The 20,562-nt window shown below is 37.3% G+C and overlaps 1 protein-coding gene across 8 annotated transcripts in view; it reads right to left on the reverse strand.

The window, feature by feature from the left end:
• CDKAL1 (CDKAL1 threonylcarbamoyladenosine tRNA methylthiotransferase) overlaps positions 1-20,562 on the reverse strand; it is a 661,934-nt gene that overhangs the window by 490,072 nt on the left and 151,300 nt on the right. For all 8 annotated transcript variants that reach the window (XM_081245696.1, XM_081245693.1, XM_081245699.1 and 5 more), the window contains one exon: positions 3,192-3,288. In XM_081245696.1, the coding sequence (XP_081101822.1) occupies positions 3,192-3,288 (97 nt within the window). The remainder of the gene's footprint in view (positions 1-3,191; positions 3,289-20,562) is intronic.

The following is a 20,562-nucleotide window of genomic DNA, read 5'->3' on the forward strand; positions in this document are numbered from 1 at the left end:
TGCAAACATGGGACAGACTTGTCTTTTTAACTTAAGTGTGCAATAAGTATCCTGCTCACCATCTAAAGGCAGCCTTTTATTTCAATCACTCGGTCAACAGAGCAGACCATCCTCCCTGTATGTGGCACAACACAGACAAATCCCAGCAGGAAGTGAAAGCACAGAATACAGTCACAGCCGGGCTTCCTTCGACCTCTGTTAACGCCCTCCCATCACAGAAACTCTGTGAGGAAAATTCTGTGAAGGAATAACAGTTTTCACACAGCCTGTAAATCAACTGTGCAATACAATTCTAAACATCCTCCTAAAAATAGGTTCCCAAGTCAATGAATTTAAACACCTTCATATTTTTTTTTACACTTCAGAATTGTTTCTTCTTTGTGTAAACCAATATAATTCATTTCTTTTTTTATAAATTTATTTATTTTATTTATTTTTGGCTGTGTTGGGTGTTCATTGCTGCGCAAGGGCTTTCTCTAGTTGCGGCAGGGGCTACTCTTCATTGTGGTGTGCAGGTTTCTCACTGTGGTGGCTTCTCTTGTTGCAGAGCACAGGCTCTAGGTGCACGGGCTTCAGTAGTTGTGGCACACGGGTTCAGTAGTTGTCGCTCTCAGGCTCTAGAGTGCAGGCTCAGTAGTTGTGGCTCACAGGCTTAGTTACTCTGCGGCATGTGGGATCTTCCCAGACCAGGACTCGAACCCATGTCCCCTGCATTCTTAACCACTGCGCCACCAGGGAAGTCCCTAATTCATTTCTTTACTTGACTGTAACTCACTATGTTTCAGAAGGTTTCTGATTTTGTAGCAGTTCAACAATTATGTTCAGAAATAGATCTCTCCAAACGCCAATTATAAATAATATTGGTTTCCTTCTCCAAATTTTCTTCAAGATTTTCAGTTCTCCTGTACACAATTTTTATATATAAAGTGCCAGTTATATAGCTGCCACAGATAAAAATGCTCTATAAAATGATGTTGACAAAGAACAATCTTATACTTTAGTAATAATACCAAATGCTGAAGATATAATTAAACTACAACCCCGAAATGTTGTTATTGTTAGTGCAATTCTACTTTTGGAAACTTTTCACAGTATACTGATCTTAAATTTAAAAAGCCCTTTATGAGCATTATTGTATGATGTACATTTCCTAAAAATTAGAAAACTACCTATATCCAACAATTAAGGACAGTTAAGTAACTTATGGTATATACCCTTCAGCAGAAAATTAACACAGGACTTAAAATGGTTAAAGAGCTCATAGAATAAAATCTCATGGAAAAATAAGGACACAAAATAGTTTTGAGATTACAATTAAGTAAAATATGCAGAGGTTAAAAGTCTGAAGGGGATAATTATTGTGTTAGGGTGAGAGGATTATGAATTTTCTTTCTATTCACTTTTTCAAACATGTATTGTTTCTCCAATTATGAAGAAGCTAAATAAATATAAAGAAATTTAATGGTAATAAAATGAGACAAAGAGACAAAACAGAAAGCATGCTAGATTAAATGGGGAAAAAATGTTTATTTGCCATACCCACGAGATTACATCATCCCTGAAAATAGTGTTCCGTATCACCAGCACTGGGCATCCTCTCTCCCACCATCTTGAGAATCTCCCCAACATACTCACATACACTAAGCTCTTCACAACACACAGTGGAGTTCAGGGAAATGTTACCATAATGTACACAGAGAAGAGACTTTTGCCATACTACAGAAATTCTACTATTCTGGGAACTTAATTCCTTGAGATGAACTCAAAGATGAATTCTAAGCTTTTACCACGTTTTATCTCTAAAACAGAATTCTAACTAGTTTTCTATTTCCCTAACACAGCAGGATTATGTTTATGGAGAAAGTTAGTCTGACATGAAAAGATAACTCAGGAGTCCATATTCAGTTCATTCCTTAAACCAAGAGAAATCAAAATGTAAACAGACAAGTGGTGAAAACAAACTAAAGTTCCCAAACATTCAGGTTCTGTTTGTTTAACATGAGAATGTTTGTTCAAAGATTATTAAATTTGCCAGTGGGGCAAGGACTTCACAGCAGAAAACAAGTTCACTGCACTGAGAATACAGTATAAGAACCTATCAAAAGTACATCAAATAAGGAAAAAAATCCAATAAGTCTCAATCCAGATGCCAATTTTTCATACAAGTTTTTCTATGAGCATACCATATTTTTATATATTTTAAAAAATTAACAGAGCCTCTTTAAAAGAAGATCATTACTGAGCACAGTGAGTACAGCTGTAACAGAATGGTGGGGAGGATGAAACACCACCATTTGGTCAACAAGTACTGTCTGAATGCTAACTACCTCTGGCCATTTGTGAACAGTGATGTCCACAAAGAATAAGAAAGATACTATAGTAAGTAGTCGTCCCCTGACTTCACCGAACTTACTACCCAACAGGGAGAGAAGCACACCAACAACAGAAGTACAAAAGGAAGCTTCTTTCATTTTTTCAGTCACCAAACACTGATTGAAAGGATGCCTACCGTATTTCAGGCACCTTGGGAAAGGCTGGAGAAACGTGGCGGGCGTTTAAAAAAGATTGAAAAGCTGTCAGTGTGCAGCTAATAATTCAAAAAGAGAGGTGGGCTGTATTCAAAAAAACACATAAGTTAACCCCAAAAATACAATTCTGTGAAATGCTGAGAGAGCAAATGAAAGGTAACTGCATAGTAAGTGAAAGGAACCCAGAGACAGGATTATCGAGGCCTGCACAGCGCAGTCAAGGCAGGCTGAGAGAAGGGGTAATGGTGAAGCCACGTCTTGGGGGATGAGTAAGATGGAAGTGGGACATTCCACTTTTAGTGTGAAAAGTGGGACATTCCATATAGGTATATAGGTATATATAGCTATATAGTATGATATGGCAAGAGATAGTGCTGGACACACAAAGACAAGGTTATAATTAACGACCTTAAATTCCATACTATGGCTTTTTATTGTGTAATTTTTCCTTTTTAAATGAGAGAACCTAGAACATGTTTCCGCACTAGGTTCAGACGTTACACAGACATGACAAAGTTTCCTTGGCAATAGGGAAAGTATGTTAAGGACAGCCAGAAGTGTAACCCAGCTTATAAATAACCTAAAAATAGAAAATAAAATGTGGAGCCATGACAAGTTTTAACAACGTAGGACTGTCTTTTTTCCTATCAGGTGCAAGCTTACCCCTATGATGCTCAGCCCTTTAAGGTAGTCCTGACGAGGCTGGGCTTGAGGAACACATCCAGCAAGCACTATTTTCTTGTTCTCCTCTTGAGCTTTTCTAAAAGATTGAAGAGAAAACAGTGTTAATTCTTTTCCTCACAAGCGTACCCTTGGAAACTGATGTTACTGCACGTAAGTTCCCTAAAACATAACATGACCATCTAGCATCAAACAGAATTTTCTTACAACTGCTTCAAAAAAATGCATTATAATAAGACTTCTGAACTATGTGTCTATTTATCACACCATGAACAACACAATGGCAGTCCAATCTGATAATGTCTTTCATTACAGCCTCATTATAAAACAAAAAATTTTACTTATATAGAATATTCAAGGATATAAATAGTTCTTGAAAAACCACATTTTCCAGATAGACATTAGCCATTCAATTATTTTAAATCATTATTTTAAATATTAATATTAAAACATACTATATGATTTCCCAGTCTTTTGTCTAGTATAAAAGTAAAATATACATTGAAAAAATTGAACAGAAAAGTAAGAAATAGAAGGTATAATACTCCCTCTATCCTGAGAATTCACACATCTCCTCACTTCTGTTCCTCAGAGACTGTCTACAACTTTTAGATTATTTATGCTTATGTCCAGACAATCCCTCTCATATGCAGGTATGATGTGTAACTAGACCTCTGTTCACTATAAATACACAAAGATGAAACAATATTTTGTTTTACAACTTTCATCCAATACACCTTGTGTATCTTTCCTTTTGTTTCTTTAGTTAAATATCAGCCTCACCCCTTTTTTTTTGTATTTTATTTTTTTAATTGAAGTTTAGTTAAGGTACAGTATTATTGAAGTTACAGGTGTACAACATAGTGATTCACAATTTTTAAAGGTTATACACCATTTATAGTTATTATAAAACATTGACTATATTCCCCATGTTATACAATATATCCCCATAGCTTATAGCTTATTTACTTTATACATAGTAGTTTGTACCTCTTAATCCCTTAACCCTATCTTGCCCAAACCCCTTCCTTCTCCCCACTGGTAACCACTTGTTTGTTTTATACATCTGTTATTTTTTGTTAAATTCACTAGTTTGTTTTATTCTTTAGATTCCACATATAAGTGATATCATACAGTATTTGTCTTTCTCTGACTTATTTCACTTAGCATAATACCTTCCATGTCCATTCCTATTGTTACAAATGGCACAAATTTATTCTTTTTTATGGCTGAGTAGTAGTCCATTGTGTGTGTGTGTGTGTGTGTGTGTGTGTGTGTCTATACACCACATCTTCTTTATCCATTCATCTGCTGAGGGACACTTAGGTTGCTTCCTTATCTTGGCAATTGTAAACAATGCTGCTAAGAACACTGGGGATGCACACATCTCTTTGAATTAGTATTTATATATCCTGGATATATACCCAGTAGTGGAACCTCATCCTTTTTAAACATTACAATGTGGGTATACTATAGTTTAACTATTTGTGTTCTGATAGGCATTTAGGTTATTTCCAATTTTTCACTATTACAAAATTTTTCACAATACACATGCATATAGACATATGCACACACATACACGTACAAATACATGTGGATGGACAGATAATCTTTGAATATTTGAGACGGTATTTCTGGATTATAAAAACCTAGATGCGAAATCTATGCTAAATTTCCCTAACATAAATTCTAAGAAGTAAAAATGTTGGTTCAAAGGTATACATGTCTGGTTATTTTATTAGGCATTTCTTTACTTAGGAGGAAGTTGGGATATATTTTATGTGGGTGTTACTCATTTGTCTGGGCACACATGCATACAGCAAACATTGATTCTGTGCTAGAAGACAGGGTAAACCAAGCAGAGCTAACAACTTTTCCTAGAAACTATTCATATTCTTTACCCATTTATATTAAAATTTTAAGTCTTCAATTCTTTTTCAAGTATGTGGGTTTGGGACTTGTGATGCTTTGTTTACTTTTTTCCACTGGTTGCTCGGGTATTGTGTTTTGTACACCAACTGTGTTTCTGAGCCTCCCACCCCAGGCAATGTCTAGGTTTCTGAAACCAACTGAGAAAGCTAAGGGAATCAGCAGTCCCATTTCTAGACTTGTAACTTTTAGACTACACCACCATGAAGTGAAAAGTCTCTATATCTGACACCCTTTTTTGTTTCTGTCAACTTTTTCAAGGCTACGAATTCAGAACTGAAAGCCTAAAAAAAGGTGGCAGGGGATGGTTAACAGAACTAGCTATGGGTGATCAACAGCCACACCAAAACCCCTGGGAAGTATGCAGAAAATGATTAAATGAATGAACGGGCAGAGGACAAAATACTAGTTTAACAGCATCCATAAGCATTTCACTTCCGTAACTTCTTAAAGTACTCTGGTATAACTTTTCCATTTGGGATCCTGAAAAAGCTTGTTAATAGAATCAAGAAAATCTGACACTGGTAGATTGCTTAACATATCCAAGAGAACTACTGCCTGGCTCTGCCACTTGGTTTTACTTTTTTTTTTTTTTTTATCAGTACCAAGCACACCATTGCACACAAATAGTTTTCTTGCAGTAAATGTGAAATACCTTATCAAACAAAAAAATCTTTCCATTTACATTAATAACATGTACAAGGAAATAACATCTGGTTTCTTCACAAACTTTAGCTATGCACCTAGAATCACTGCCAAATGTTCAAGGGTCTGTGAGGTCACCAATTATTAAATCCAAATTAAAAAGCTGGCTTCCAGGGTTTCCCCGGTGGTGCAGTGGTTAAGAATCTCCCTGCCAATGCAGGGGACACGGGTTCGAGCCCTGGTCCGGGAAGATCCCACATGCCGCGGAGCAGCTAAGCCTGTGCACCACAACTACTGAGCCTGCACTCTAGAGCCCGCAAGCCACAACTACTGAGCCTGCAAGCCACAACAACTGAAGCCTGAATGCCTAGAGCTCATGCTCCTCAACAAGAGAAGCCACCGCAGTGAGAAGCCCGCGCACCGCAACGAAGAGTAGCCCCTGCTCGCCGCAACTAGAAAAAGCCCGCACGCAACAACAAAGACCCAACGCAACCAAAAATAAATTAAAATAAAATAAATTTATTTAAAAGGAAAAAAAGCTGGCTTCCAGTAATGTGATTCAATTACTTAATTATTAAGCACGTCTAAGACATGATAGTGAGTGTTTAAGGGACCACAGTAAGAGGAAGATAGGCACTTTACACTCGACGAGCTTCTGGTTTATAATGGATGAGATGAGATGTAAAAGAACATAAACAACACAGCATCAAGTAAAATGCCCTAACGTGACAGAAAGATGTACAGGCAACGTATCATGGAGAGACAAAGAATATGCACACAGAAAAATACAGTAAAAAGCTTTATGAAAAATGTTGAGAGGAGTTTAAAGGGAGACAGGAATTGGAGAGGGTGAAATGGAGGCAGGAAAAGCTCCAGGCGGCTGTTACACCATGGACAAAGGCAAGAAGGGAGGAAGTTAGGGGAAAGCATTTCATTATAGAAAGAATTTCTATATAAGGGAGACTCATAGGGCTCATATTGTGGAAGGAGCCTTACAAAAAAGGCTGGACAGGCTCCAATGTAGTGGGCAGTAGGGAAACTTTAAATTTTGGTGGCAGAGTGGACACAGAATAGAGTCAAACTTTGAGAACAGGACCCTGGTGGCAAGGTGCAAAATGAAATACATGGGAAAAAGAAGTCAGTGGTTGGGGAAATTCATTTAATACCCTAGGCAAAAGGATGTGAGGACCTGAGCACATATGGAGGATTAAAAAAAAAAAAAAAAAAGTTAAAAGGAGATGAGTTCTCCTGCTGGAATATACTTGAGAAACCCCAAGGATGAATCAAAGGTGATGTCAAGGTTTTGAGTCTGAGGCAGAGATTAACAGACATTTTCTAAAAAGAGCCAGAGAGTAAATTACTTCAGGCTTTGGTGATCACAGGTCTCTGTTGTAACTGCTTAACTCTGCCACCTTAGAGCAAAAGCAGATAGACGCAATACTTAAACAAATGGGTACATCTCTGTTCCAATAAAACTTTTTTAAAAACAAGCAGCAGGTCAGATTTGGCCCAAAGGCCAGAGGCTGCCGATCCCTAGTCTAAGAAGATAAAAGAAAAGTGGTGCCACTAGCTGTCAGCAGAAGCTGAGTACTGGGATAGAAGGAAATTCCAATAGGACACACCAAATCTGAGGTTCTGCTAATGTCCATCAAGTCTCTGGATGCAATTCAGCTGGTTGGCAATAGAGCTGGGGATAGATTTTTGAAATGTATTCCAAAGTGATGGTTGATGACAGTGGATGCAACAATCCCTAAAGGTGTGGAGAGAATCCTTATTGAGTACAAAACTGTAAGGTTCTTTAGCAATGTAGAAGCATTCCCATAGGCTAAAAAATATTAGTGTCAAAAACCAAAAAAGGTAATATCACCACCAACAATACTGTAACAGCAATAATAATCATGATTAGCATTTATATGTACTTCATCAAGGTCACCATTATATAGTTAGTTGTACAACCTATTTGAAAACAGTATAGCCAATATACAACTACCCAGGGAAAGTGTTCTGCTGACTTTATCAACACTAGACCAGGTCATGAAAGAACAGTCCAAGGCTGACTTTAGGGAGTAAGCAGAACACCAGAAAAGTAAGAGGAAATTTCAAAATAGAGATGTTTAAATAATTTATTTAAAATATTATTTCATGCTTTTATTGAATTTGGCTTTAAAATGCTAGGGTAGACCAGAATTATAAGCCAAAAATCATACCCCAGCTATGGAATATTGATGCCACACTCTGTGACCAAATAAAGTATCAAAAGTTTTAATGCAATTTCTCAAAGAGTGTTCTTGTTCTAAACATTCCTTTCTGACATCCTGTTCTTCTTGTTTAGTCAACTTTGCTCAGGTTCATAAGCCTGAAATAAGGCCTGAAAACTTTTTCTTTAGAAATATACCCAGCACAGACATATTTTTTAAAGCCTTATCCTTCAACGTATGAATGCTGATAAGAATAATACCTTAAGAAATTTAAAAATACTATAAATTTCCATGTTTTCATTTTAGATAGCCTTGAAATGTCAATTAAAATGAAAACTGAGTGCTTGCTTCGGCAGCACATATAGTAAAATGAAAACTGAATGTAAAGTTAATTCAATATAATCATTCATATTTTCTTGAAACACATTTCTAAATTAAAACAGAGATGTATCCTTGTCTAGAGCATTAACTTGAGTAATAAAGAAAACATAAAGAAACCTTTTCTTTTCTGCCAAGCACCAAATGAAAGAAATAATTTGTACAGAACCTTAAAATTCACAGCATCATAGAAAACACATAAAGATGATATAATATCATTATCTCACAGATGAGAAAATTGATATTCAAGAAAACGCAATGGTCGATTCCACACTTTGTGGATTTAGTGCTGGAGCTAGGATGAGGACCCAGGATCTCCTAGTCCTTGAATCCTACATTTCAGAACATAAATCAAACTTGAGTTTTGATTGTGTAATAAACATTGGAGCAAACATTTCTTGATTAAAACAACACAGAAATTGACACAGATTATAATATATTGAATGTCTTCAAAGTAGAAACACAATTTAATATTTCACAGCTCTTGTTTTCCTGAGTCTTGTGAACAAAATCACAGTCTAATAGCAGAGTAGTAAATCCATGGATCTATCAAGAAAAACTCAGTTCTCTATAAGTAGCAGATACAGAGGAAATGCTGCTTCTTCTCCATGTTCATCTCTTATTCCTTATATCCTTCCTGCAAATTGATATTTAACCTATATAAAAATACTCATAGTAATATCTAAGTCTTCAATCAAAATTTTCTTTTACGAAAAAGTATTCTTAAATATACATCTGAGTTTTTAATTTCTAAATGTATATTGATACCCCTCTAAAAACAGCAGTACTGGAAGAAGGGTCAAAACCAATCTGTTTCTATGCACAGCAAGTACTCTTAACTACTCTGCAAGTGAGTACTGTCTGCATTCAGATACTCAAGGGAGAGGACACTATTTTAAGTATTTATGTGCAGGCATGTAGCCATGTGAAACTCATAAAAACACCTCAGCTGGGGCTTCCCTGGTGGCGCAGTGGTTGAGAGTCCGCCTGCCGATGCAGGGGACACGGGTTCGTGCCCCTATCCCGGAAGATCCCACATGCCGCGCAGCGGCTGGGCCCGCGAGCCATGGCCGCGGAGCCTGTGTGTCCGGAGCCTGTGCTCCGCAACGGGAGAGGCCACAGCAGTGAGAGGCCCGCGTACAGCAAAAAAAAAAAAAAAAAAAAAAAAAACACCTCAGCAGATAATCTAAGATAAAACAACTAAGGATCTATGTTTGTGATCTATTTCCATAACCACGATGCCCTTCTTTTAAATTTTGGAACAACCAGGCAAGGAGGGAAGAGTTGGCAGCAACAGGGCAACTGTCTCCATACATGACTCTTATCAAGACTTGCAGAGTTAGGCTAGGAGCCACCAAAAGTTGAAAATAAAGTTACTCTAAGCCTTGATAGGATTTATCAGTCTAAAAAATAATGCAAACAGATAGATTCAAATAGGTAACTGGGGCTGTCTGGAGACATTCAAATCCAAAGTAACTGGGGTTTAAACTCAGGGTCACAATACTGAATATTATTTGAACCAACAAAGCTAAAAATGTAAATGCACATTTTATGCCCCATGAGAAGAAAGAATGTTACCACACGGGGAATGGTCTTCATTGCACTAGGAAAGAGGAGTCCAAAGGGTTAAAGTTTCTCAACACTTAATAACAGTGGCAAACAAAGTAGGCACCTGAGGCAGATTATCATAGTACAATAGTTAATCCTTTTAGACACAGCAGTCATTTCTTTAAAGTGTATCTGGATATAACAAGTTGCCATTCCCTGATGAACTGGCCATATAAAACCAGTGAAGAAATTCCCACTTGATTTCAGGTTCAATAGGTTTCTTTTATTGTGCTTATTACTGCAATACAAGTTCCTGGGTTCACCGATAAGAACAATTATTTATTTAAAAGTCATTAATTCAGCATTTTATTTTTCCATTCTACCATTCAGTCACTCACCACATGCTAAACACAAGGGAAGAAAAAAGTAAAAGGATAGTCTCTACCCTCAAGGTGTTCTTGCAATCTAGTGAGAAAAGGAAGAAATAGGCCTTACGACCCAGGTTTCTGCGTGCAGGGGAAGAACAGAGATGCCGAGGTAGCGAGGACAGCTGCGAGCAGCCCTGTGGGAGAAGAAGCATGTGCCCATGTAAAGAGACCCAAGGGTACCCAGTTATGAAGGAGAGGTAGCTTCTCTGAATGCAGCGCTGTGGAACGCTGACTCCCAGTGAGGTCCCTGAGGGACCAGGTCAGGGACACAGAGCGGGCTAAGCAAGCAGGACCAGAGACTTCCTCTTCCTCCTACATCCTGTTACTGTGCTTTCATCTGCTCTACCTATCAAGAGTCTGTGAAATATTTCGTTTGAAGAAAGGATTCTGTGACTTTAAGAAAGATGGTGAGAATAGGGCATGGACTTTTTTTCTTCCCAGCTTCATTGAGGTATAATTGACAAGGACATAGACTTCCGTGAAGAGGTTAACAGTGTAAGGAAGGTTCGTTCATTATAGAAAAGGGAATTTCAATGAGAAGTATAAAAAAAATTTTTTTAAAGCTATAGGAGAAAAGTGATGGGGGAAGGGAGCGAGACCAAAGACAGGAGGGATGGCAAGAAGTAGGAAGAAGAACCTCCTGCAGAAATCAGAAAATGGGTGACCTGTGCTTGCACGCTCACGAGAGGATAAGAAACACAGTAAGAAAGCACCAGGTGGGCCTGGGTAGCCTCATGCTCCAAAGGGAAGCAAGTTCAGAGAATGGGAAAGATTCCTTAGGCTTACAGGAAGATGCTTCTCTCTGAATCCTCCCAGGGATTCTGAAAGGAAATATTCCAAATTGTAAATAATAGTCATCTCTGTTGGATAAGGAGTTAAGAAAATAAAGAAGACACTCATAACACTGTTTTCAAAAGCCTGACACCAAAACAGGGCAAGGGAAAGATTCCCCAGCATCCGTGGTAAGGCATCAGGACCAGCTTCTCGGGAGCCATCATGTTGGGATAAAGACCAATTTCAGAGGATTATGTGCCATATTCCTCCCTATCTACCTCCCTAACTTACTTTAGGTAACCTCACAGTGCTCCCCAACATTCTCAGACATTCTCTTGGATAGGAAGGTTGCCCAGTTAAATAAATTTTACCCACATGTTTAATATTTTCTACAATATTCCTTATAAATGGTCATATAGCTTCTGCTTTACTTCCTCAATGGCAGGAAGTTCATTACTTCAAAATTTCCTGTTTAATCACTGTACACATGTTTTTGTCCATATGTTCTTATTATTAAACTCTACCTCTAGATAGCTTCCACTTATTCATTCTAATTTGCCTTCTTTCACCTCCCAAAGCTTTGTTCCCTACACACTGGCCTACATGCCAGGCAAAACATATGTAACCATTCTCAAGGAAATGTTTCTAAAATACATGGCATGCTTATATTTCTTATTACACAAGATACAGTGAAACTAACTGAACCTATATTTGATTGCCTTAAATAATCACAGTAGATATAGAATTTCACATCTGTAAGAGACATCCAAAATTTTCTAGCCCTATCATTTCACGTATAAAAGAAGAAACTGAGGATTAGAAGATTAAACAGATTGCCCAAGGTCAAAGTAAAGACAGTACTGCAGTCATCCATCACTGCCCTTTGCCTTGATATAATGATGTCCTAAGCCAGGGGTTACCAAGATCCATAAGGTTGTATGGCCCCATAATAAATAATCTCAGTAAGCCATATATATTGATTCTTCTCTTTCTGTTGTGTCAGCTATTACTTCTCAATATATTTCTAACTTGTCTATTCAATCTACTACTACCATTTCTAACTGCCATGCAATGAATCTACAAAAATTTCTGGAATAAATGACAACAATCAAAAACTTCATTTTATATATGATTTTCACAAATTCATTAATGAAATATTTTGTGTCTATTATGTGTACAATATATGCTTAGAGGTCCGTCAGATACCAAGAGGAATTTGTGCCTCAAGGAATACACAGGAAGTTAAAAAGACCAAAAAAGAAAGTCTGAAATATGCAAACTGAACAGACATACAAATCAATATTTTAGGTACAAGGTTAGAACATCAAAAAGAACAAATAAATTTACAGAGCAGTGGTTACCAAACTTTTTTTTTTTTTTTTTTTTTTTTTTTTGGCTGTGTTGGGTCTTCGTTGCTGCACGCAGGCTTTCTCTAGTTGCGGCGAGCGGGGGCTACTCTTCGTGCGGTGCACAGACTTCTCAGAGCAGTGGCTTCTCTTGTTGCAGAGCACAGGCTCTAGGCACGTGGGTTTCAGTAGTTGTGGCTCACGGGCTTAGTTGCTCTGCAACATGTGGGATCTTCCCAGACCAGGGCTCAAACCTGTGTCCCCTGAATTGGCAGGTGGATTCTTAACCACAGCGCCACCAGGGAAGCCCCACCAAACTTTTTATCAAGGTACCCACTAGTTAAAAAAAAAAGAAATGGACCTCAAATACATAAATACATACAACTGTATACAAATTATACACATGGAGTATTATATTAATGTATTATGTACATTATAAAATATACCTTAATGTTATATTTTTTTAAGTGAAATGCTGCAAAATAACCTTAGTGCTCTGAGTTCAAATGGGAGGAGTTATTGCAGGCTCAAATAAAGGATTAGTAGCCCTCAATATCTGGTGTAATGTTATCCATCACCTAGAACTTTCTTTTCTCATTTAAGGGGACCAGAATATGCCACCCCAAAATATGCCACTTTGGAATAAGAATTCTTTTGAGATGAAGGCAGTTAAGAAACAGCAGACTCAGGAAAAAAGCTCTCTCCCCTCTCCCATCTGGATAAAAGCAGGACATAAATTTCCATTTGTAAAGGTGTCTCCCTCTCTAGTACCAGGAAGAGTACTCCAGAGACAGCTCTTATCACCAGACTCTTACCTGTATAACAAACCTTACTAAAAAGCCTTATTTATCATATATTTCCTAATCACCTTCTCTTAATTTACACCTCCCCAATAAGCCCCTTTTTCCTTTGTCTAAACTCTTCTCCACTCTTTACCCCCTTTGTTAAGATGGTATATAATCTCCAAATTCTAACTCCTACATACTTGCATAATTACAACTGTTTTGTTTTGTTTTTCCCATTAGTCTGTCTTTTATCACTTTGACTCACATGCCCCAGTTGCTGAACCTAAGAGCATACATACAAAGAGATGTATGTATTGTTTTCCCTACCCTACATCATGAAGTGTAAGGTTCAGTGGATTTTTTTATGTAACTTCAAGATCCAAGGCAAAGTAAGATGAGTGAGGCTAGTGAAAATCAGACCACTGTAGATATGATACCTCACTACATTTAAAACTGCACTTAGGGCTTCCCTGGTGGCGCAGTGGTGGAGAGTCCGCCTGCAGATGCAGGGGACACGGGTTCATGCCCCGGTCCGGGAGGATCCCACATGCCGTGGAGCGGCTGGGCCCGTGAGCCATGGCCGCTGAGCCTGTGCGTCCGGAGCCTGCGCTCCGCAAGGGGAGAGGCCACAACAGTGAGAGGCCCGCATAACGCAAAAAAAAAAAAAAAAAAAAAAAAAACTGCACTTAGATATATATGGACTCTAGAAAAATGGTACCGATGAACCTAGTGGCAGGGCAGGAATAAAGATGCAGACGTAGAGAATGGACTTGAGGACATGGGGAGTGGGAAGGGTAAGCTGGAACGAAGTGAGAGAGTGGCATGGACATATATACACTACCAAATGTAAAATAGATAGCTAGTGGGAAGCAGCTGCATAGCACAGGGAGATCAGCTCGGTGCTTTGTCACCACCTAGAGGGGTGGGATGGGGGGTGGGAGGGAGACGCAAGAGGGAGGAGATATGGGGATATATGTATACAAATAGCTGATTCACTTTGCTGTACAGCAGAAACTAAGACAACACTGTAAAGTAATTATACTCCAATAAAGATGTAAAAACAAACAAACACAAACAAAAAACCAAAAAAACTGCATTTAGGACTTGCACAGCACTTAGTATTTGAATCAATTATTTTCTTCTTGATAAGCTAGTTAATGTAAGTAAAACACTCCTTCCTTAAAAGGATTAACATTAAAAAAAATAACCTAAAGTATATGACATGTATATTCCTATTATGGAGATTATCCCATAAAATGAAAAGCAAATCTGTAATTACTTCACCTCCCTAAGATCAATACACCGATACTCTACTCATACATAGCAAACACTTTAGATGGTAATACCCTTCAACAGAGGAAAGGAGAGAAAGGAAAAAGAAAAGAAGTTTTTTTAAAAATAAAATTCGGAGGTGTATCAGTATATAGGAAGACCTTAATAAAGTGACACTGAAAAGAGATGCCCCGATCAGCTGTTACATTTATTCAATTCACCATCCAATTTTCACATTTCATTATAGTTTACTTTAATTATCACATTCACCAAGAAAGACCAAAATTAAATTATGACAGGAATCTATATTTTGAGCAAGGAATGAGGGAAATTTACAGTTCTGGTTCCAATTAAAAATGGGATTACAGGACTTCCCTGGTGGAGCAGTGGTTAAGAATCCGCCTGCCAATGCAGGGGACACGGGTTCGAGTCCTGGTCTGGGAAGATCTCACATGCCGCGGAGCAACTAAGCCCATGCGCCACAACTACTGAGCCTGCGCTCTAGAGCCCATGAGCCACAACTGCTAAGCCTGCACACCTAGAGCCTGTGCTCTGCAACAAGAGAAGCCACTGCAATGAGAAGCCCGCGCACGGCAACGAAGAGTAGCCCCTGCTCGCTGCAACTAGAGAAAGCTCGTGTGCGGCAACGAAGACCCAATGCAGCCAAAAATAAATATAAATAAATAAATAAATTTATTTTTAAAGAATGGGATTACAGGAATAAAAGTTCTGAAGGAAAATGCATACTTGGTCTTATTTAGAGTTCCAACCTGAATACAATTTGAGCTACAGTACTATTAGATCCCAACCTGGTTTCTGGTGGGAGACCCAGAAAAAATTAGAATTTAGAACTGACTTATACAGTCTGAATAAAAAGCTGTTGTAAACGCTTATAAAAGGTTCCCAAACAAAATTTTCAAGTTTTTACATCTTTTTCAAAGTCACTTTTCCAAAGAGGCATTAGTTAATGGAAAAACTGATCCCCTGGAGGAGGTAACAGAAAAGTGCTTTTTTATTTAAAATAATACAATTAAATAGTGGCCAAGCAAGAGACACTTGTGCCCTCGAAAAGATAAGAATCTGCAGGAGTTGTGTCTTTGGCTAATTTACACCTACAGGACTGAGGCAACAGAAGAGACTAAGTCAAGCTGCTTAACTGCGTTTCAGCCAGCTCTAACTCCTGCATGATCAAGAGGTTTCATTGGAGGCGCAAGAGGCAGAGAATATCAGTGTTTCAGGGCACTATTAAAAAACTTATTTTTAACATATTCTAGTTGAACTAGCTAATTCAGAAGGAATTATCAGTACTGTTCTTATGGCAAATGATTTACAATCTTCAGCACTGACCTATAGTATTGATACTATATCAATAGATATATATCAATAGCTCTTCCAATAGATTTCTCTCCCCTACAAGACTATAAGCTCCCTAAGGGCAATGCCTAGATATGATTCATTTTACACACCTCACAGTACATTTTCAAGAAACCTCTTGCAATTTAATAAATGAATGAAAAACCAATTAACAGGAAATAACACTAGAATCAATCATTAAAGTTGTGATTAAGAGCCATGCTTATGTCTCTTAAAATTTAATAAGGCCAACACTAAGCAGGAATCCATCTTTTTCATCATCAGAAACACAGATAATCCAAACAGGGGAACTACTTTGATTAGTGGCAACACCATTTATGTACATTTTAATTTTATGGTAAGTCCTCAGACTCTTTCACAAATCAAATAAACAGTTCATAAGAATTACTATCATATTCTTAAGAACAATTTTCTTAGTGTTTAAACAGCACAGTTTTCCTTTCAACTCTCTCCTTTGTCCCCTCCATCACTCTTTCTTTCAAAATTTTTTTTTAATTTTCATTTTATCTTCAGAAAAGTAATACAGCTATTACTTATAATTACTCTGACCTCAGTTCAGAAAGGTACTGATCACAAATACAACTTTTTTTTTTTAACTTCACAAGAAAAAAAAAGATTTTTTTATAGCAGCAACCAACATAGCTGGTCACAGACAAACCTTGGAGCCACTACTCAACTCTAGTCCCAGAAAGCAAAGCAATTTCAGTGAAACAAACACTGCCTTCTATGTGAAAATGCCCCATTTACCAACATCAATGTACAAAACAAAATCCATTTTGATGGGGAAAAAAACTGTCAAGTTTTTCCTGTTTGCAATGCCAGCAAAGGACAAACTTCGTCACCCTGATACCAACGTCAGACTGACATCAATTCAAATTATCAACTGAAATAACCAAGCAAATGACATTTACCATTTAGCAACATGACTTAAACCAAAGTATACCATTATAAACTAAAGAGAGGATTTCTTCATTATTACTTCATTATTATCAGCAGAGTCATACAGAAGGAGACTACAGGCTCCCTCTGAGCCAAACAAAACATGTTCAGAGTGTCTCTTCCATGTTCAATGTTGTCGCCACGGGGAACAGAAAAAACAATGAAAAGGCTGTATGTATACACGAAAAACAACACAGAGGACTGCAGCAATTTAAAATTTTTTATTTAATCAACTAATACTTATGGAACAATCACTATGTAGCAAGTATGAAATATGTGGGGTGAAAAATTATATACGTTAAGGATGAAAAGAAAGATTTGGTTTGCTTTAACTGTATAATCCTATTAATTATCCATTTCCCTTTATATGTAGAAACAAAGCATGTCATTCTTGGGATGCTTTTTAATTATTAAGGCTAGCTGACATCCGTGGTTAATTTAAAGGTTCCATTTCCCTCTGGAGATTCTTCTCTGAATTCTACTGAAATTAATCAATTAATTGGCCCTTTAAGTAACTATATTTTACTAATGCACAGGAGTATACACATACATACCTATATATATATGAGAAAAAGAGAGAAAACCAACACTCTGTTAGACTGATATTCCCTCATTTTTATCTCACAACTAATAAGGTACTACATATTACCTGTATTTTTACACATGAAAAAAAATTTAGACTGTTAAGGTCACATAAATAATATAAAAAATCCTTAATTTTAAGCTAGCAAAAAAGAGAAATGGGACTTGAAAGAAGTAAGAGAATGACATTCAGAATTACTACAGAAAAGTGGCTGTGGAGGAACACGTTACAACTGGAACCACAGCAGCTGCTGTCACCAGTGCCTTACTTAAAATACAAAAAAGAGGTGTGGAAATTTGCTATATTCTTACTCCTTCTAAAAGGTAAAGCCAAATTATGTACTTTGATCCCAGCAGAGAGCTGAGATGACCAAATGAACAGAAACACCTCCGCACCTTCCCAAAATTCCAGAGAAGACATAATTTATACATGGGAAAGGGAACATGAGCAACCGCAGTCATGGAGCATTTGTGTAAAACTTAAAAAAAAAAAAAAAAAAAGTGACTTTTCCAAAGAAAACCTATAAATCAAAGGTGAAAGGAGCCTAGAAAAAGCTGATCTCCATAATTAAAGATGGACAAACAATGATTTGAGAGACCTCTGTCCTCACAGCAATTGGCTTCCAGAGTTACCTACAAGTTATGACCTCACGTACAGCTCTCAACATACAAGTAGAAGGTCTTATATGTGCACCTGTGAGCATTAGCACTGCAACCAGGTAAGCAGAGCAGTGCCACCGCATGACTTAAAGCCACCACAGGGCCACAATCACCACACCTGAAAGAACTCCCATATTCTCAAGAGGAAGCCATTCCTCAGCCAATCGTGATCTTATCATCCTTTTTATCACCCCCTAAGCAAACGACTAGAATCAGAGCTCCTAAAAATAGAACCACATTTACTGTATTAACACACTGAAAAAGAAAAACCGAACGATCATCTCAACAAAAGCAGAAAAAGCATTTGACAAATTTCAAAATCCATTCATGAAAAAAGTCTCAGCAAACTAAAATTAGAGGATAACTTCCTCAAATTGATAAGGATATCTATAATAAACCTAAAGCTAACATCATGTTTTCTCCCTAAGATGAGAAACAAGGCAAGGATGCCCATTCATACCACTTTTATTCAATATTGTAATGGAGGCCCTTGCTAAGGCATAAGGAAAGAAAAGGCATACAATCACAGAGAAAAGGAATCAAAAGGGTTTCTTCACAAATGAAATGATCGAATATGGATAAAATCCTAAAGGAATAAAAAGCTACTAGAACTAACAAGGTAGTTCAGCAAGACCACGGGATTCAAGAGAAAGTAACAATTACTGAAGATAGGCAAAGACAACCTATCATATGAATAAGAGGAGTTCCTGAAGAAGAAAAAGAAACCGAAGGCAAGGGAAGGGAATACTAAAAATTATAATTCAAGAAAATTTACATTAAAAAATTTAAAAGTTTTGTCCATATATTGGAAGATTATACTATATACCTGAGAACATTACCCCAGAACAATAAGAACAACCAACACCAAGACACATTCTAATAAAATTACTGGACTTTAAGAAAAAGAAAAAACTCCTTTGATCTTCTAGGCAAAAAGAACGCATTACTTATAAGGAGGGAAAAAAATTACACTGCCACCAGACTTTAAAACCAGTGCTCTATGCCAGAAAGAACATGTGACCCAAGAATTTTATATCCAGCAAAACTGACTGGATATACAGTATAAGGATCACTAAGTAGTATCAACATATCATGACTAAGAGACTGTTGTTGCTAGGGGCCCTTCCTAAGGAACCTACTAAAACGTACTTCAAACCACCAAAAATAACTAGATGGGTATTTACATGGGGTCTCTGTGGCAGGCATTAAGTACATAGTTATTTATGGAATGAATATCAAATAAGGGTTGAAAGTGAGAAACTGAATATGTAATGACTATATGATTTGACAATGTAGATACAGAATTCCCATTAAAAATATTTTGGGAGGAGAATGGGGATATAGCATTTGCAAAACAATCCTTTTAATTTTTCCAGTAATCATGACTGGTGATGTATGTACAAGTACGATTATTATTCTGAAACTACTGTATGTATAAGACATCCCGTATCAGTTCTCCAGCAGCTTGTCATAGAGACTCAATTGTACCTTATGTTAATTATCTTACAGAACTATAAGAGTTCCAGTAATTAGGCCATTCATGTAATGTGCATTGGGCACTTTTCTATTAATTTTATAGTAAGCTGCTTTTTGACACTCTATGGATTGACTTATCAAAACACTAGTTAAGGGAAGTGTCATGTTTGAAGCAACAGGTTTAGCTCACTTTGTATACAGAACTTTGTTATCTTTAATAAAACTGGTTGGAGGAAAAATAATAATAAATAAATAAAGCAGAATAAAGCTAATGAGGACTATGGGGTAATTCTAATTCTATCATCCCCTCCCTATGTTCTTGAGACCTAGGATTCTTGGTGAAGAAGGAAGGAAATATATATGTAATATATGAGATTAAGGTAAAAATCTATAATCTTAAATGTAAATTGGAAATGTCAATATGAACTCACGAGGTATTTTATCTTAAAAGTTGTGTTTGAGTGTGGATGTGTCCACTGAAAAGACTGGAAAAGCCTAGGAACAATAACCAACAACAGAAGCAAAGCACCCAGGTGTGGTGATGAAATTCCATTTCCCACTGAAGGAACCAGGGCTTCTTAGAGAAATGGTTGATTCCATGTCTGGGACGAGAAACGTACACGATGAGCTTGGAACACCTTATCAAACCACCGGAGAGCAAGGAAGCTATCAAAGAATACCAGGGTCATGTCAAAAGGACACAGAAATCAACCTGAAGGGGATCACAGTGGCCAAAGACAGGACAATTTGAACTTGGGTAAGAAGCACAGTTGACTGAAGCCCAAATATGTTTAAAATCATGAGTTTCTAATCATACTTTAAAAAAAGGGGCGGGGGGGGCTATCAGTCACCTTCTGAGAATGATAGGATCCAATTTATTATCTTAGAAATCGGGTAAATAAGGGAATCTAGAATTTATCCTGCCTTTCTCTATAAACTCTACCAATGAGTAAACAGCTGATGAGGGGCGACATCTCCTTATCAAATTATTACAGCTAATCTCTGACAAGATGATATAA

Source organism: Mesoplodon bidens (genome assembly GCF_964165515.1).
Source record: "Mesoplodon bidens genome assembly, chromosome: 10".
In the NCBI taxonomy this organism is placed as follows: Eukaryota; Metazoa; Chordata; class Mammalia; order Artiodactyla; family Ziphiidae; genus Mesoplodon; species Mesoplodon bidens.